General features: G+C 44.6%; 1 protein-coding gene across 5 annotated transcripts in view; it reads left to right on the plus strand.

Annotated features, from left to right (window-relative positions):
* The window catches only part of TSPAN18 (tetraspanin 18), a 153,613-nt gene extending 143,659 nt beyond the window's left edge, over window positions 1–9,954 (plus strand). For 3 of the 5 annotated variants that reach the window (XM_056527771.1, XM_056527772.1, XM_056527770.1), the window contains 7 exons: window positions 344–419; window positions 1,918–2,112; window positions 3,975–4,049; window positions 5,818–5,916; window positions 6,071–6,229; window positions 7,249–7,332; window positions 8,424–9,951. In XM_056527771.1, the coding sequence (XP_056383746.1) occupies window positions 357–419; window positions 1,918–2,112; window positions 3,975–4,049; window positions 5,818–5,916; window positions 6,071–6,229; window positions 7,249–7,332; window positions 8,424–8,471 (723 nt within the window). In that variant the 5' untranslated portion in view covers window positions 344–356 and the 3' untranslated portion in view covers window positions 8,472–9,951. Of the gene's footprint in view, window positions 1–343; window positions 420–1,917; window positions 2,113–3,974; window positions 4,050–5,817; window positions 5,917–6,070; window positions 6,230–7,248; window positions 7,333–8,423 lie in introns of all 5 variants that reach the window. The other 2 variants (XM_056527773.1, XM_056527774.1) reach the window with 1 other exon arrangement.
* The last annotated feature ends 6,503 nt before the right edge of the window (window positions 9,955–16,457 follow it).

A 16,457-nucleotide genomic window follows, 5' to 3' on the forward strand; every position in this document is an offset into this window, starting at 1 on the left:
ACACTTATCCCTATGTATCGTATGGTATCACAACTATTGACTTAAATGGAACTTCAGTAGAGAACCAGACACAACCCACAGAATAGTCTGGTGCTGTTGTAAAAGAAAGCAGCCATGTTTTTCTAATCTTGGACAAACTTTTGTGTATTTATTGGGACAAAAGACATGACATGATGACATCTGGGATCCCATAGTTGTCAGATGTATAATGTGCACCCCCTCCCCCCCATCATTATATTATTGACCCCTGATTGAGCGAATCTCAAAGTCTATGCCAACCTCCTTCTACTTACTAATTGTATTGTACATCAAACCCACTTATCATTGACTTGTGCCTTTACAGGAGAACCGACAAGATGGAGGGCGATAGTATGAGCTGCGTCAAATACCTCATGTTTATCTTCAACTTCTTCATCTTTGTGAGTATTTGACAATGTTTATCGTCTCATTTTCACTTAACCTGTGCACGTCCCTGCCGTGTGTGTGACTAGAAAGGGGGCTCGAGCCCCTGCCTTTTTATGTTTTTCCTAAAAGTGCCCTGGGCAGTGCTGGTATGTCTGGCATCATTATGTTATATTATTATGGGAAGTGCCTTTTTTTTTCAGTTTAGCCCCTGCCCCCCAAAATGTCTGTGCAAGTCCCAGACACACAGTATGGCTGTAAAACTAGACAGCCCCTCAGTTATGTCTGGTGCAGGGTCTGTGGGGGTGGAGCATTCTCTGTTGTGCTCCGCCCCTGAGTTCCTGCACTAAATTTAATACTGGACAGCCCCTCAGGAATGCATAGGTTGCTACAGTTTGTTATTTGTACCTTTAGGGTAGGGTTACATGCACGGCTCAAGTCCTGCAGGAACGCGTGGGAACTGAGTTCCTGCACTTTTTTCACAGCAGGAACACTGTTCCCATTAGCAGGACCAGCGCTTAATTGGAAATCTTGGGTTTCCTACAGTATTTTACACTGCGAATCCGTTGGTGGCCCGATCCATAGTGTGCCTCCAGCTGTGACCAGCAGTGTACTCAGACAACGCAGGGCTTTTGGTCACAGCTGGAGGCACACTATAGGTCGGGTCACCGGCGGATCAGCAGCGTAAAATACGCTGTGGATCCCTTACATGTGACCCTACCCTTTAAGAGGATGTTATGGCTTGGCTGTTATGTTCAGCATCTATAAAAACGGTGCAGAGGGTGGTACACCTCTATGATGTGCTATCATCCCTGTGTCATGCTCCGCCCCTGAGGAACTAAACTTTAATGACTAATAGCATACCATAATGCTATATAAATCGAGTGTGGGAATTAAAGGGGTACTCCGGTGGAAAACATTTAATTATTATTATTATTTTTTTTAAATCAACTGGTGCCAGAAAGTTAAACAGATTTGTAAATTACTTCTATTAAAAAATCTTAATCCTTCCAGTACTTATTAGCTGCTGAATACTATAGAGGAAATTCTTTTCTTTTTGGAACACAGAGCTCTCTGCTGACATCACGAGCACAGTGCTCTCTGCTGACATCTCTGTCCATTTTAGGAACTGTCCAGAGCAGCATATGTTTGCCATGGGGATTTTCTCCTACTCTGGACAGTTCTTAAAATGGACAGAGGTGTCAGCAGAGAGCACTGTGCTCGTGATTCAGCAGAGAGCTCTGTGTTCCAAAAAGAAAATACTTTTCCTCTGTAGTATTCAGCAGCTAATAAGTACTGGAAGGATTAAGATTTTTTTTAATAGAAGTAATTTACAAATCTGTTTAACTTTCTGGCACCAGTTGATTTAAAAAAAAAAAAAAAAAAAACGTTTTCCACCGGAGTACCCCTTTAACCGCTTATATTTCCTGGGCCTAGCCCAGGACCTCATTTCAATATGATTTGAATTCTGATATTTCGTTCTAATCTGTCACTTTTTTTTTCCCCCGCCTCCAGCTCAGTGGATCCTTTCTTCTTGGACTCGGGGTTTGGGTAATGGTCGACCCCACCGGTTTCCGAGAGATAATTGCTGCCAATCCCTTGATGTTTATGGGTGCCTATCTCCTCCTTGCTATGGGCGCCATGCTTTTCCTGCTTGGCTTCCTGGGCTGTTGTGGAGCAATCCGCGAAAACAAGTGCCTTCTGCTCTTCGTACGTATCATTCTTCCGCTCGCTGTGATCTGCTGCGTTACTTCTCTGTAGATTGGTGCCTAGTGCAGTGTTTCCCAACCAGTGTGCCTCCAGCTGTTACAAAACTACAACCCCCAGCATGCCCGGACAGCCTTTGGCTGTCCGGGCATGCTGGGGGTTGTAGTTTTGCAACAGCTGGAGGCACACTGGTTGGAAAATTCTGGCCTAGTGCATTTTTTTTTTATAAAGATGATAAATGCTATAATTAAAGGAGAAATTATTATTTTTTTTTTTTTTTAAATCAACTGGTGCCAGAAATTTAAACAGATTTGTAAATGACTTCTATTAAAAAATCTTAATCCTTCCAGTACTAATTAGCTGCTGAATACTACAGAGGAAATTCTTTTCTTTTTGGAACACAGAGCTCTCTGCTGTCATCATGACCACAGTGCTCTCTGCTGACATCTCTGTCCATTTTAGGAACTGTCCAGAGCAGCATATGTTTTCTATGGGGATTTTCTTCTACTCTGGACAGTCCTTAAAATGGACAGAGTTGTCAGCAGAGAGCACTGTGCTCGTGATGTCAGTAGAGAGCTCTGTGTTCCAAAAAGAAAAAAATTTCCTCTGTAGTATTCAGCAGCTAATAAGTACTGGAAGGATTAAGATTTTTTAATAGAAGTAAATTACAAATCTGTTTAACTTTCTGGCACCAGTTGATTAAAAAAAAAAAAAGAGTTTTCAACCAGAGTACCCCTTTAAAGGAGAACTCCGGGATATGAAGCTAATCCCCTATCCTAAGGATAAGGGATAGGTTTCAGATCGCGGGGGATCCGACCGATGTGGCCCCCCCCCCCGCAACCTACCATATGGGGCTCTCGACACTTTGCCGAAATAACGCATACGACCACAACATGACGCAGCGGCTGACATTCCCCGTCAATACATTTCTATGGCAGAGGCGGAGACTGCCGAATGCAGCGCTCCGGTTTTCCCATAGAAATGTATTGAGGCGGTATGTCGGCTGCTGCGTCACGTGGTGGTCGGACACACCCCCTGGCCGCTGACTGCCGGGGCCCGTACGGGAGATCACGGGGGGGCCCCAGCAGTCGGACCCCCCACGATCTGAATCTTATCCCCTATCCTTAAGATAGCAGATAAGTTTTCTTATCCCAGAGTACTCCTTTAATTCTACTTGTGCACATTAAGCCACGCCCCCTACAAAATACAAAAATGCGGAAAAACCATCCTAAATAAGGCAGACGGCCTTTATTACAGGCGTCTGTCCACTTCATTCCTTTGCATGTTGCTGCACATTATGGAAACAGTTGTAACCGTGGATTGAAATTTTTAAAGGGGTACTCCACTGGAAAACTTTTTTTTTTTTTTTTTTTTTTTTCTAAATCAACTGGTGTTAAACTGGTAAATTACTTCTTAATCCTTCCAGTACTTATCAGCTGCTATATGCGCCACAGAAAGTTCTTTTCTTTTTTAATTTCCTTTCTGTCTGACCATAGTGCTCTCTGCTGACACCCCTGTCCATTTTAGGAACTGTCCAGAGAAGGAGAGGTTTGCTATAGGGATTTTCTACTACGCTGGACAGTTCCATAAAATGGACAGAGGTGTCAGCAGAGAGCACTGTGGTCAGAAAGAAAGGAAATTCAAAAAGAAACTTCCTGTGGAGCATACAGCAGCTGATAAGTACTGGAAGGATTAAGATTTTTAAATAGAAGTCATTTACAAATCTGTTTAACTTTTTGGCACCAGTTGATTTAAAAAAGAAAAATGTTTTCCGGTGGAGTACCCCTTTAAGTCCATCACCTTAATCATCACTATCTAGCGCGCCAAGCTGTCTGCCATAATAATTGTCACATTTTCTCTTCTAGTTTTTCATGTTTATTTTGGTCATATTCCTGGCGGAGCTCTCAGCTGCTATCTTGGCCTTCCTCTTCCGGGAGAACGTAAGTCATCTTTACTTTGTGTTTTAGGGACGGGGATTCTAGATCCTGGGGACCAGACCTCTACAGTAAGGGGTGCTACCCTAATTTTGCCAACCCCTTGACTCTGCCCATTGGCCCGCCCATTGACACGCCCCCACCTTACTACTGGGGTCATACACTGTAACAACACCCCCACTCCTCATGCCGCTGGCTGAGTGAATGGTTCGGATGCTGGTTGTCTAACTTTCTTGCGGCAGGCAGAGCGGCGCTCCCCATCAAGAGGGCACTCTAGGCAGCTGCCTATTTTGCCTATAGGCAGAACCGGCCCTGCTTCCTGCATTAGTACAGCACTTGCACTGTTTTATATATATTATATATGCATATACAGTGTGGAAAAAAGTATTTAGTCATCCATCAATTGTGCAAGAGTGGGGGGAAAGAATACAGGAAATCACTTTGTAGGATTTCTAATGAATTAATTGGTAAATTCCTCGGTAAAATAAGTATTTGGTCACCTACAAACAAGCAAGATTTCTGTCTCTCACAGACATGTAACTTCTTCTTTAAGGGTACGTTCCCACACGGTGTATTTTGCTGCGTATTTGGTGCTGCGTATTTTCCTACCCATTGACTTCAACAGAGAAAATAAAATACGCAGCAGCAAATACGCTGTGTGGGAATGTACCCTAAGAGTCTCCTGTCCTCCACTCGTTACCTGTATTAATGGCTCCTGTTTGAACTTGCTATCGGTATAAAAAACACCTGTCCACAACCTCAAACAGTCACACTCCAAACTCCACTATTGCCAAGACCAAAGAGCTGTCAAAGGACACCAGAAATAAAATTGTAGACCTACACCAGGCTGGGAAGACTGAATCTGCAATAGGCAAGCAGCTTGTGTGAGTAAATCAACTGTGGGAGCAATTATTAGAAAATGGAAGACATACAAGACCACTGATAATCTCCCTCAATTTGGGGCTCCACGCAAGATCTCACCCCGTGGTGTCAAAATGATCACAACGGTGAGCAAAAATCCCAGAACCACACGGGGACCTAGTGAATGACCTGCAGGAAGCTGGGACCAAAGTAACAAAGGCTACCATCAGTAACACACTACGCCACCAGGGACTCAAATCATGCAGTGCCAGACATGTCCCCCTGCTTAAGCCAGTACATGTCCGAGCCCGTCTGAAGTTTGCCAGAGAGCATTTGGACGATTCAGAAGAGGATTGGGAGAATGTCATATGGTCAGATTAAAAAAAAACTCAACTCGTCGTGTTTTGAGGAGAAAGAAGGCTGAGTTGCATCCAAAGAACACCATACCTACTGTGAAGAATGGGGGTGGAAACATCATGCTTTTTTTTCAGCAAAGGGACCAGAATGACTTATCTCTTTAAAGGAAAGAATGAATGGGGCCATGTATCGTGAGATTTTGAGTGAAAACCTCCATCCATAAGCAAGGGCATTGGAGATTAAACGTGGCTGGGTCTTTCACCATGACTATGATCCCAAACACACCACCCGAGCAATGAAGGAGTGGCTTCCTAAGAAGCATTTCAAGGTCCTGGAGTGGCCTAGCCAGTCTCCAGATCTCAACCCCTTAGATAACCTTTGGAGGGAGTTGAAAGTCCGTGTTGCCCAGCAACAGCCCCAAAAAAAAACAAGATGTGGCGCTGTTTCTGGAAGAAGGCAAATGTTTTTTTTCAATGCTGTTCAATAATATTAATAATCTGGTATATTTCCTGACTGCTGTTGTGATACCTAATTGCTGTCATCTTCTCTCCTATAGCTGACCAGGGATTTTTTCACCAAGGATTTAAAAAGACATTACCAAGGCAATAACAGCACAGACGTCTTCTCATCCACCTGGAATTCTGTAATGATCACAGTGAGTAGCAATAGAGAAAAGGGGACCACGATGGGGGCTGTCATTACCCCACACATCCAGTTATTAGACCTGACCACAGTAATATCCATAGACAAACCAGTCTATATACTGTTCCTCCTGTAATAATTGTACTCATCCTTGTTTTCCATTACAGTTTGAATGCTGCGGAGTGAACGGACCAGAGGATTTCAATGGCGCTTTGCATTTCATGAATAGTATACCGGAGGCCTGCTGCGGAAAAAATGTCCTACAGAAAGATGGGGAATTCTTTGGCCGGGCAGAATGCATGATGGGAAAAGAAATTAACAGACAGGTAAAGAACAACAATTTGCACCCACCATCCTTATTATTTAGATAACTTCAACACCCCCCCCCCCCCCAAATAGTCCAATTTAAAGGGGTACTTCGTTGCTCAGTGTTATGAACAAACTGTTCCGAATGCTGGAGATGGGAGCTTGTGATGTAATAGCCTGCGCCCCCTCATAACGTTACGCCCCATCCCCTCCATGCAAGTCTATGGGAGGGGGCGTGATGGCTGTCATGCCCCTTCCCATAGACTTGCATTGAGGGGCTGGGGCATGACGTCATGAGGGGGCGGGGCTTTGACGTCACAAGCTCCCGGCTCTAGCGTTCGGAGCAGTTTGTTCCAAATGCTCAGCAGCGGAGTACCCCTTTAACTGAATGTAGTCCACTACAGAATGCTATGTTGATCTATGGCTCACATTTGGCATAAATCTTATGTCAGTCATTTGTACCAGATTTATTAATAAGGGCACATTTTGAACAATTAGCCAAATCTATGTGTGCAATAAAAACTGCACCTTTTCAGGCTTAAAAAATTTAACTAAAATTACGTCACCTTTGGAGACAACACCCAGTTTTATCAGCAAAATTACAACTAGTCATTGTTTGCTCCTTTTTTGTTTTTTTAATAAAAGAGTACCCCTCATGATAATAATTTTTTAGTTTTCTACCTTGATATTGCTCTGTATTTTCTGCTCAGTCTCGGTCAGATTCACAGACTGGGAAGGGGCGTTCCCCAGCAGGTGTGACATCATCTGAAGCCATACAGGGGAGAACTTCCTCCCTCATTCTGCTACACACAGCCCAGAGCAGTTCAGTGTGAAATGAACTATGATTGGCTAAGGCTGCACATACACCCCCCCTCAGCACTCCAGACTGCATTTCCTGATTTTGGACTTCTGCCAGGCCAGCAGGAGTCCAAAGTCTGTGCAAGAGATGGTAGGAAATGTGCTCTGGACAAGTAGGGAGACACCTAGTATCGATGCAAACTACAACCAAAATAACTTTTTTTTGTTTTTTTCCCCCTAGGGGTGCTACTCAACAATAATCAATGCCATGGAACCATATGTGTACATTGCAGGAGCGTTAGCCATCGGTGTGTTAGCAGTTGAGGTAAGAAACAGAATAATCCAGGATATAAACAGTGACCCCCCGACCTACGATGGCCCCGACATATGATCAAATCGACATACGATGGCCTCTCAGAGGCCATCGCATGTTGATGTCAGCATCAACATACGATGCTTTTTTATGTCGGGGCCATCGCATTAACTGCTATCTGACAGCGCAAAGTGCTTAAGCTGCTGCCGGATAGCAGCTTAATGTTCCCCGTGTGGTGCGGTAAGTATTACTTACCCCTCCACGATGCTCCGGGGTGCCCTCCGGGTCCAGCGCTGGTCTTCCGGTGTCTTCTCGGCCCTCTCCAATGACGTCAATACGCTGCTGCGCACGTCATCCAATAGGAATGTGGTACGCAGCAGCGTAATGACGTCGCAACGCAGGCCCAATAAGGCCTTGCGGAAGAAAGCAGAGGACCTGAGAAGACAGTATAAGATCGGAGAAGACAGCAGAGGACCGGAGAAGACAGCTGAGAGCCCAGCGGAGACCCGGGTTCACCATCGGGAGCAGCGGGGACAGGTGAGTACAGCTTCCTATACTTTACATTGCACGAATCCCTCAACATACGATGAATTCGACAAACGATGGCTCGTTTGGAACGAATTACCATTGTATGTTGAGGGACCACTGTACAATGCATTAGGAAAGTCTTCAGACCCTTTCACGTTTTTCAAATTTTTTTGTTATGTTGCACCTTGTTCTAAAATAAAATAAAAAAAACTCCATTCTGCCCTCAATTATTTAAGGGGGGGGGGGGGGGACAAGCTAACAGTTTTCCTTTAATAAATCCTTGGGTATGGTGAAATGCTTTCAGGGAAGAATACCTCCATATGTATATAGCCCGAAGGAATGTGCTACGATATATTTAGAAACCTTATATTATGTGCATGAGCCCATAGGATATTGGTGACAGTCTCTGTTTTTCTCTTTTGTATATCATGGGAATATTGTTGCCTGAAGCAGAGATTTTCATACGTTGCATACATTCTCCTTGCTTTGAACATTAATAATATGTGTAGGTATATAGACGACGTTTTTTTTATGCCATAATCTTACACTTTTCTCTTTTTCCTTCTATTTCACAGCTGTTTTCAATGATATTTGCCATGTGCCTGTTCAGGGGCATACAGTAGAATAGACCGCCACTCAGGAGGAACATTGTGTGCCAAATTGCGAGGGTCGCCTAACTCCCCACAAATTCAAGAAAATCATCTTGTTTCAAAGCCTTTACCGCCAGAGGGTCTTGCACTACCCCTGAGGCCCTCAACAGCAAAAAAAGAAAAAGAAAAAAAGTGTTACTGGGAACACTTCCCCTCCCTTGCTGTACCAGCCTATTAACTATGATGAAGACCCCCAACTTGGGGACACTGCACTGGAACTCAACCCTGTGAGTAATGGCGAGTATACATTAATGAGCACCCAATGTCCACTATGTGTATATAAGAGACTGGTCAGAAGACACGAGAAGATGTTCTACGCCCCCCCCCCTTACGTGAAAGCTTGGTGGTCGGTCACGTGAAGCGGCAGCGGTGACGGCAGGGTAGTAAAAGGCACTGTACTTTTTTTTTTTTCCCTTCATCGGAGTGAACGGTAGAAGTTTACGATCCTGTCCTGTGTTTTTATAAACGTTCTTGTTCCTGGATTTTCCTACTAGGAGTAAATGATTTGTACTCGTAGCACAAATGCTAAACTATTATTTAAAGATACATTTCTTTTGCTTTGGATCAGGGGAGGTCCCCTGACTTTACGGGGTTGGAGAGCCCCTTTATATGGGAACAAAGATCCCTTAGATTAGGGCATCTTGGACAATGCCCAATAGAGGTTGAGCAGGGGTCCGGTAGCCAGAAGACTCCAAATCGGGATCCCCCTGACATGGGTCCAATCACATCCTCGACTTTAAGACACCCTAATGTAAAGGGCAGGGGCGTAGCTATAAAGGTAGCAGTCACACCGGGGCCCTGGTGCCTAAGGGGGCCCCAAAACACATCTGCCCCTTAAGAGACCAGTATTTTAATTGGCATATGGGGCCCTGTTGCAGATTTGGCATCGGGGCCCAGAAGCTACAAGCTACGCCTCTGGTAAAGGGGACATTTTTTTCCCTACAACAGGAGGACCCCCGCTTCTCTGTGCATTATACATAGCGCCTAATTGTCTTAATAAGCCCTGTTGTAATACTTAGTTTCTCCTCTGGGGGTGCTGCAGGGAACGGACAACTTGCTAAAAGCTTTTTTCCTGCAGATCGTAATTGATCGATGTCATTGTTGCTTATTGTTGGTTTACTTTTCTATCAAAATGTCGGCCTTAAGCATCTACATGATGTCTTAAAAAAAATTAATAAATAAATAAAATAAAAAAAGTGTTAAAGAAGAGTTGGGAGCGGGGAAAGCTGCTGTGCCAATTGGCATCACCGGAGGTCTTTCGGATTGGATTTCGGAGGCAATTAAAGACTATGGGGGGGCATCTGACTTGTGCAAAGTGCATGGAGAAGTATTTGGGGGTTGGCCAAGTTTGCTGTGACGGCACAGTTGAGACGAGCGGGTTACGCATTCATTAAAAAGAATAGGTGACCAGTGATCACAACCAGAAAGTGCCCCTACTAGTACCCATAAGTCAGTGTTTCCCAAGCAGGGTGCCTCCAGCTGTTGCAAAACTACAACTCCCAGCATGCCCGGACAGCCGAAGCCTGTCCGGGCATGCTGGGAGTTGTAGTTTTGCAACAGCTGGAGGCACCCTGCTTGGGAAACACTGCCGTAGGTGTTATGTCCAGCCCCACTATCAGCACTTTTGCCCCCACCCTTCAACTTAGTGGTGACCCGTACAATGACCCTAAGCCCCCCTCCCCGATTTATTAACCCCTTGACTCTGTCACTTATATGTATTTACATCTTGTTATATACTTTATTTCCCTCACAATATCCAGTTCCCATTTTGCGCAGCCCCTTCGTACTTTACACTATTAGCCAACTTTTCTGCAAAGTTATTAGAAGCCCTTATATGTAGCGATAGATTTGCAGAACTACACCGTAGGAGACAATTCAGGGTCTGTGCAGATAAAACTGTTTAAAGGGGTTCTCCACTGCCTTAAAGGGGTAGTCCAGTGGTGAAAAACTTATCCCCTATCCTAAGGATAGGGGATAAGTTTGAGATCGCGGGGGGGTCCGACCGCTGGGGCCCCCTGCGATCTCTCTGTACGGGGGCCAGGCTCTCCGGCCAGATAGCGGGTGTCGACCCCCGCACGAAGCGGCGGCCGACACGGCCCCTCAATACATCTCAATGGCAGAGCCGGAGATTGCCGAAGGCAGGGCTTCGGCTCTGCCATAGAGTTGTATTGAGGGGGCGTGTCGGCTGCCGCTTCGTGCGGAGGTCGACACGCCCCCTTCCCGTGGGCTGTCGGGGCTCTGTACAGGAGATCGCAGGGGGCCCCAGCGGTCTGACCCCCCGCGATCTGCAACTTATCCCCTATCCTTAGGATAGGGGATAAGTTGTTCGCCACTGGGTCACCACTGGACTACTCCTTTAACCTACTTGTGGCAGTTAATATTGTGCCTATATGTTATTATGGCTTTTTTTTCCGGTTGCTCTTGGTTCTGTACGTGGTGTTTTTCTTACCTCGGTTCCAGACTCGGAATCTGGTTTCTTCATTTGCTTCCTGCCTTGCCTCGACCACTTTTTTTTCTCTTCCGCCGCCATCTTGCCGTCACCGTGGAGAGTGGTGTGTGGGAGGCCGGCCTGCCCCTCGCTCCGTACGTGCGCGACTGAATCCTCTGGCGTCATCAGCGCGCACCTCCTTACTTTCAGCTTCTTCTAAGCTGAATGCGGATTGGGCTGCTTTCGGCGAATCGGATCCCGTGATGGGCGCATGCGCAGTTCGTCCGCGCTCAGGAGGGTCATCTGCGCATGTGCCATTGTGATGTCAGCCTCGGGATGACCCTCCTGAGCGAGGACGAACTGCGCATGCGCCCATCACATATAGCCACAGTACTAACTAACTGCCACAAGTAGGTTAAGGCAGTGGAGAACCCCTTTAAGGGTCCGTTCACAAGGGCGGATTACTTGCGGAATTTCTGCAGCGTACTTGATGCAGAAAATCCGCAGCGGATTTTGCTACCATTGACTTCAATGGGTCAGCAGAAAAATATGCTGCGGAAATTTCGCAGGTAATCCGCCCGTGTGAATGGACCCCAAAAAGGGAATTAAAAAAATGTTTTGCAATAAATTAAAGAAATGGAACTCTGTTAAAGATTTTTCTATTTTTTTTTTTTTTATATGCAGCAGGCAGCATGATTTCTGCAAGATTTTTGGCTTCTTATGTTACCCTCCATGCTTTGCACTACAGCACAGCTTAGCTATACTTAATAGTGGGGGCAAAAGGAGTCCATGGGGGATTCTTTAAAGGGGTACTCCGGTGGAAAACGTATTATTATTATTATTTTTTTTAAATCAACTGGTACCAGAAAGTTAAACAGATTTGTAATTTACTTCTATTAAAAAATCTTAATCCTTCCAGTACTTATTAGCTGCTGAATACTACAGAGGAAATTCTTTTCTTTTTGGAACACAGAGCTCTCTGCTGACATCTCGAGCACAGTGCTCTCTGCTGACACCTCTGTCCATTTTAGGAACTGTCCAGAGTAGGAGAAAATCCCCATAGAAAACATATGCTGCTCTGGACAGTTCATAAAATGGACAGAGATGTCAGCAGAGAGCACTGTGCTCGTGATCTCAGCAGAGAGCTCTGTGTTCCAAAATGAAAACCATTTTTTGTCTAGTATTCAGCAGCTAATAAGTACTGGAAGTATTAATATTTTTTTAATAGAAGTAATTTACAAATCTGTTTAACTTTCTGGCACCAGTTGATTAAAAAAAAAATTTTTTTCCACCAGAGTACCCCTTTAAATTATACAATGGGAATACCCCTAAAATGTTAATACTTTAAAACAAAAATACTGTGCCTTAACTCAGACCCCTTCTGCATCCACCGGCTTGTCTGTATTAGATACTGGCACTCATCCTGGCTCAGCTCTAGAATTTAAAGGGGTTATCCAGGAATAGAAAAAGAGAGCTAATTTCTTTCAAAAACAGCTCCATGTCTGTCTCCAGGTTGGGTGTGATTCTGCAGCTCCGTTCCATTGAAGTGAATGGAGCCAAGTTGTAGTACCACACCCAACCTGGGGACAGACGGACATGGAGCTGTTTTTGAAAGAAATTAGCTCTGTTTTTCTATTCCTGGATAACCCCTCTAAATCCTAGAGCTGAGCCAGGATAATGTCTTTCAAAAACAGCTCCACGTCCGTCTGTCTCCAGGTTGGGTGAGGTACTACAACTTGGCTCCATTCACTTCAATAGAACGGAGCTGCAGAATCACACCCAACCTGGAGACAGACGGGGAGCAGTTTTTGAAAGAAATTTGCTTTGTTTTTCTATTCCTGGATAACCCCTTTAAGAGATAGGAGATGTTGCAAAACCACATCCCTGTTGAGGCATGCTGGGAGTTGTAGTTTTGCAACATCTGCAGAGCAGTAGTTTGGAGACCACAGTTCTAGGACAGTATCTGCAAGCTTAGGGCATGCTGGGAGTTGTAGTTTTCTAAACTGTTTCCCTGCAGATGATGCAAAACTACAACTCCCAGCATGTATTAATTTGGCAAAATTAGATTGTTTTGCAGGGAAACATTTTGGAGACCACTGATATAGATCTAATTTTAATCTAATTTTGCCAAATTAATACATGCTGGGAGTTGTAGTTTTGCATCATCTGCAGGGAAACAGTTTGGAGATTATGCAAAACTACAACTCCTAGCATGTAATAATTTGGCTAAATTAGATTAAAACTAGATCTAGAGCAGTGGTCTCCAAAATGTTTCCCTGCAAAACAGTGTGTGCCAGCTAAGGGCATGCTGGGAGTTGTAGTTTTACAACATCTAGAGCAATAGCCTCCAAACTGCTGCCCGGCAGATGTTCCAAAACTACAACTCTCAGTATGCACTAAGCTGGTACACACTGTTTTGCAGGAAAACATTTTGGAGATCACTGCTCTAGATCTAATTTTGCCAAATTAATACATGCTGGGAGTTGTAGTTTTGCAACATATATAGGGAAACAATTTGGAGATGTTGCAAAACTACACCTCCCAGCATGCCCTAAGCTGGCAAGATACTGTTCTAGAACTGTGGTCTCCAAACTGCTCCCCTGCAGATGTTGCAAAACTACAACTCCCAGCATGTATTAAGATGACCAAAGCTGTAGAATGGTGCCTGCCCACTTAATACATGCTGGGAGTTGTAGTCTTGCAACAGGGCGGCAGTTAATTAGAACAGCGTCTGCCAACTTATTGCTTGCTGGGAGTTGTAGTTTTGCAACATCTAGAGCTGTGGTCTCCAAACTGCTTCCCTGCAGAGGATGCAAAACTACAACTCCCAGCAAGACGCTGTTCTAGAGCAGTAGTCTCCAAACTGCCACCCTGTTGCAAGACTACAACTCCCAGCATGCCCTAACGGTCTAAGGCTCTCTAGCTGTTGCATAACTAGAACTTTCGGCATTCCCTAACAGCCGCAGGCTCTCCAGCATGATGGGAGTTGTAGTTCTGCCATGCTGTATAGCCTGCAGCTGCCAGGGCAATGATAGGAGTTGTAGTCTTGCAGATGCTGCCGAGATCATTGCTCTAGAAATTCGGATTCCGATAGGTTGGCACGAGGCTTGCCATTCCTACACCAGTAAAGAGCCAGTGCATCAGGGCAGGAAGTGTTGTCATAGGGACGTACCTGCACAAGCAATACCCTCAAGAGTGCGGAGAGATAAAACGGCCTCCTTATTGAGCTTTCCCTGTTACTGTGAATATAGTTCCGTGGTGTTTTGCCTGCATTTGTAGAAGACAACTTTAACCCTTACTGGAGCAAGAACCCTTCTCTCCCAGTGGAAGCTGCAGATGATTGTAGCTCAACAGCGGCCGCCGGTGGCAAAAATAGGAATGTCACCCAACCTTGGAGATCCTGAAAAAAATCAAAATAAAATGACATTTTGTAAATGTAAATTTTGACTTCTAACCAGTACAAAGCTGCATTGTCCGGTGCAATCCTGCTTCTTTTCTATGAACAGACTTTTTTGTTATTATTGAAGTGCAGGATGGGAATCTACCTGGACACCTTATTTCTGTAAAAAAAATAAAAATACAATTGTGAAAGTAACAAACATGGTGTTTTTTTTTCTTTATTTTAAAAGTGGCGCTATAGGTACTACGGTGATGTTATACATTACCTAAAACAGCGTTTCCCAACCAGGGTGCCTCCAGCTGTTGCAAAGCAACAACTCCCAGCATGCCAAGAGATGTATCTCTTTCTGCATAACAGGGCAAGATTTACCTTTCAGGATCCAAGAAAAGATGGAAGAGCTTGTAGCTATAGGCTGGTTCCCAAAGTTGGGTACAACCATGGGCACCACACTTGCTGACTGACAGTATTCCATTACAATGATGCCTTTTGCATTGCAATCAGCAAGTGTGGTGCCCATGGTTGTACCCAACTTTGGGAACCAGCCTATAGCTACAAGCTCTTCCATCTTTTCTTGGCTCCTGAAAGGTAAATCCTGCCCTGTTATGCAGAAAGAGAGATATCCATTGTTTCCACTTCCATTCAGGAGTCTGGGAAAGCTTGCTAAGATTCCCTAAAGGGGAAACAATTTGGAGACGATATTGGTTATCATCCTACTTTCCCCAAATACAGAAACTGTATTGTATGTATTTTTTTCTCTCAAAGCAATGATGTAGGTCCCCCAGATTTTACACTACAACTCCCAGCATTCTTAGCAGCGGGGTGTCTGCAGTATAGGCTTTCACACAGCTTTCCCTAGCTCTTGAATCAGGTAAAGCAGCAACATCGCAAACTGCAGCCATACAGACCTGGTTTCCCTTAAGCTTTGACAAATACAGAACAGACAGCCCGAAGGGTTAAAGGGGTACTCCGGTGGAGAACTTTGTCTCAGGAACTGTCCAGAGTAGGAGCAAATCCACATAGCAAACCTCTCCTGCTCTGCACAGTTCCTGACATGGACAGAGGTGTCAGCAGAGAGCACTGTGGTCAGATAGAAAGGAATATCAAACATAAAATAACTTCCTGTGGAGCATACAGCAGCTGCTAAGTACTGGAAGGATTAAGATTTTTAAATAGAAGTAATTTACGAATCTGTTTAAAGGGGTACTCTGGTGGAAAACTATTTTATTTTTATTTTTTTAAATCAACTTTTGCCAGAAAGTTAAACAGATTTGTAAATCACTTCAATTAAAAAATCTTAATTCTTCCAGTACTTATTAGCTGCTGAATACCACAGAAGAAATTATTTTCTTTTTGGAACACAGAGCTCTCTGCTGACATCTCTGTCCATTTAAGGAACTGTCCAGAGTAGGAGGAAATCCCCATAGCAAACATATGCTGCTCTGGACATTTCCTAAAATGGACAGAGATGTCAGCAGAGAGCACTGTGGTCATGATGTCAGCAGAGAGCTCTGTGTTCCAAAAGGAAAATAATTACCTCTGTAGTATTCAGCAGCTAATAAGTACTGGAAGGATTAAGATTTTTTTTTTATAGAATCTGTTTAACTTTCTGGCACCAGTTGATTTATTAAAAAAAATAAAAAATAAAAAGTTTTCCACCAGAGTACCCCTTTAAAACACGTCTTCAGAGCATTAGTATGTAGCCTGTAGCATCCCAGCTATTTTTAAAGGGGTACTCCGCTGCTCAGCGTTTGTAACAAACTGTTCTGAACACTGGAGCTGGTGCCAGGAGCTTGTGACATCATAGCCCCGCCCATCATGACATCACACCCCGCCCCCTCAATGCAAGTCTATGGGAGGGGGCGTGACAGCCCCCTTCCATAGACTTGCATTGAGGGGGTGGGGCATGACATCATGAGGGGTGGGGCTATGACGTCACAAGCTCCCGGCAACGGCTCCAGTGTTCGGAACAGTTTGTTCCAAACGCTGAGCAGCGGAGTACCCCTTTAAAAACTACAAGACCCAGCATGCCCTGACGGCATTCCATTAAAATACAGAGTTACCCATTGTAATCAGCAAGTATTGTGCCCTAGTTTGGGCAGCAGCGTACCCACAGGCTCTTCCACCTTTTCTT

The sequence above is a fragment of the Hyla sarda genome, chromosome 6, assembly GCF_029499605.1.
Source record: "Hyla sarda isolate aHylSar1 chromosome 6, aHylSar1.hap1, whole genome shotgun sequence".
Taxonomy (NCBI): Eukaryota; Metazoa; Chordata; class Amphibia; order Anura; family Hylidae; genus Hyla; species Hyla sarda.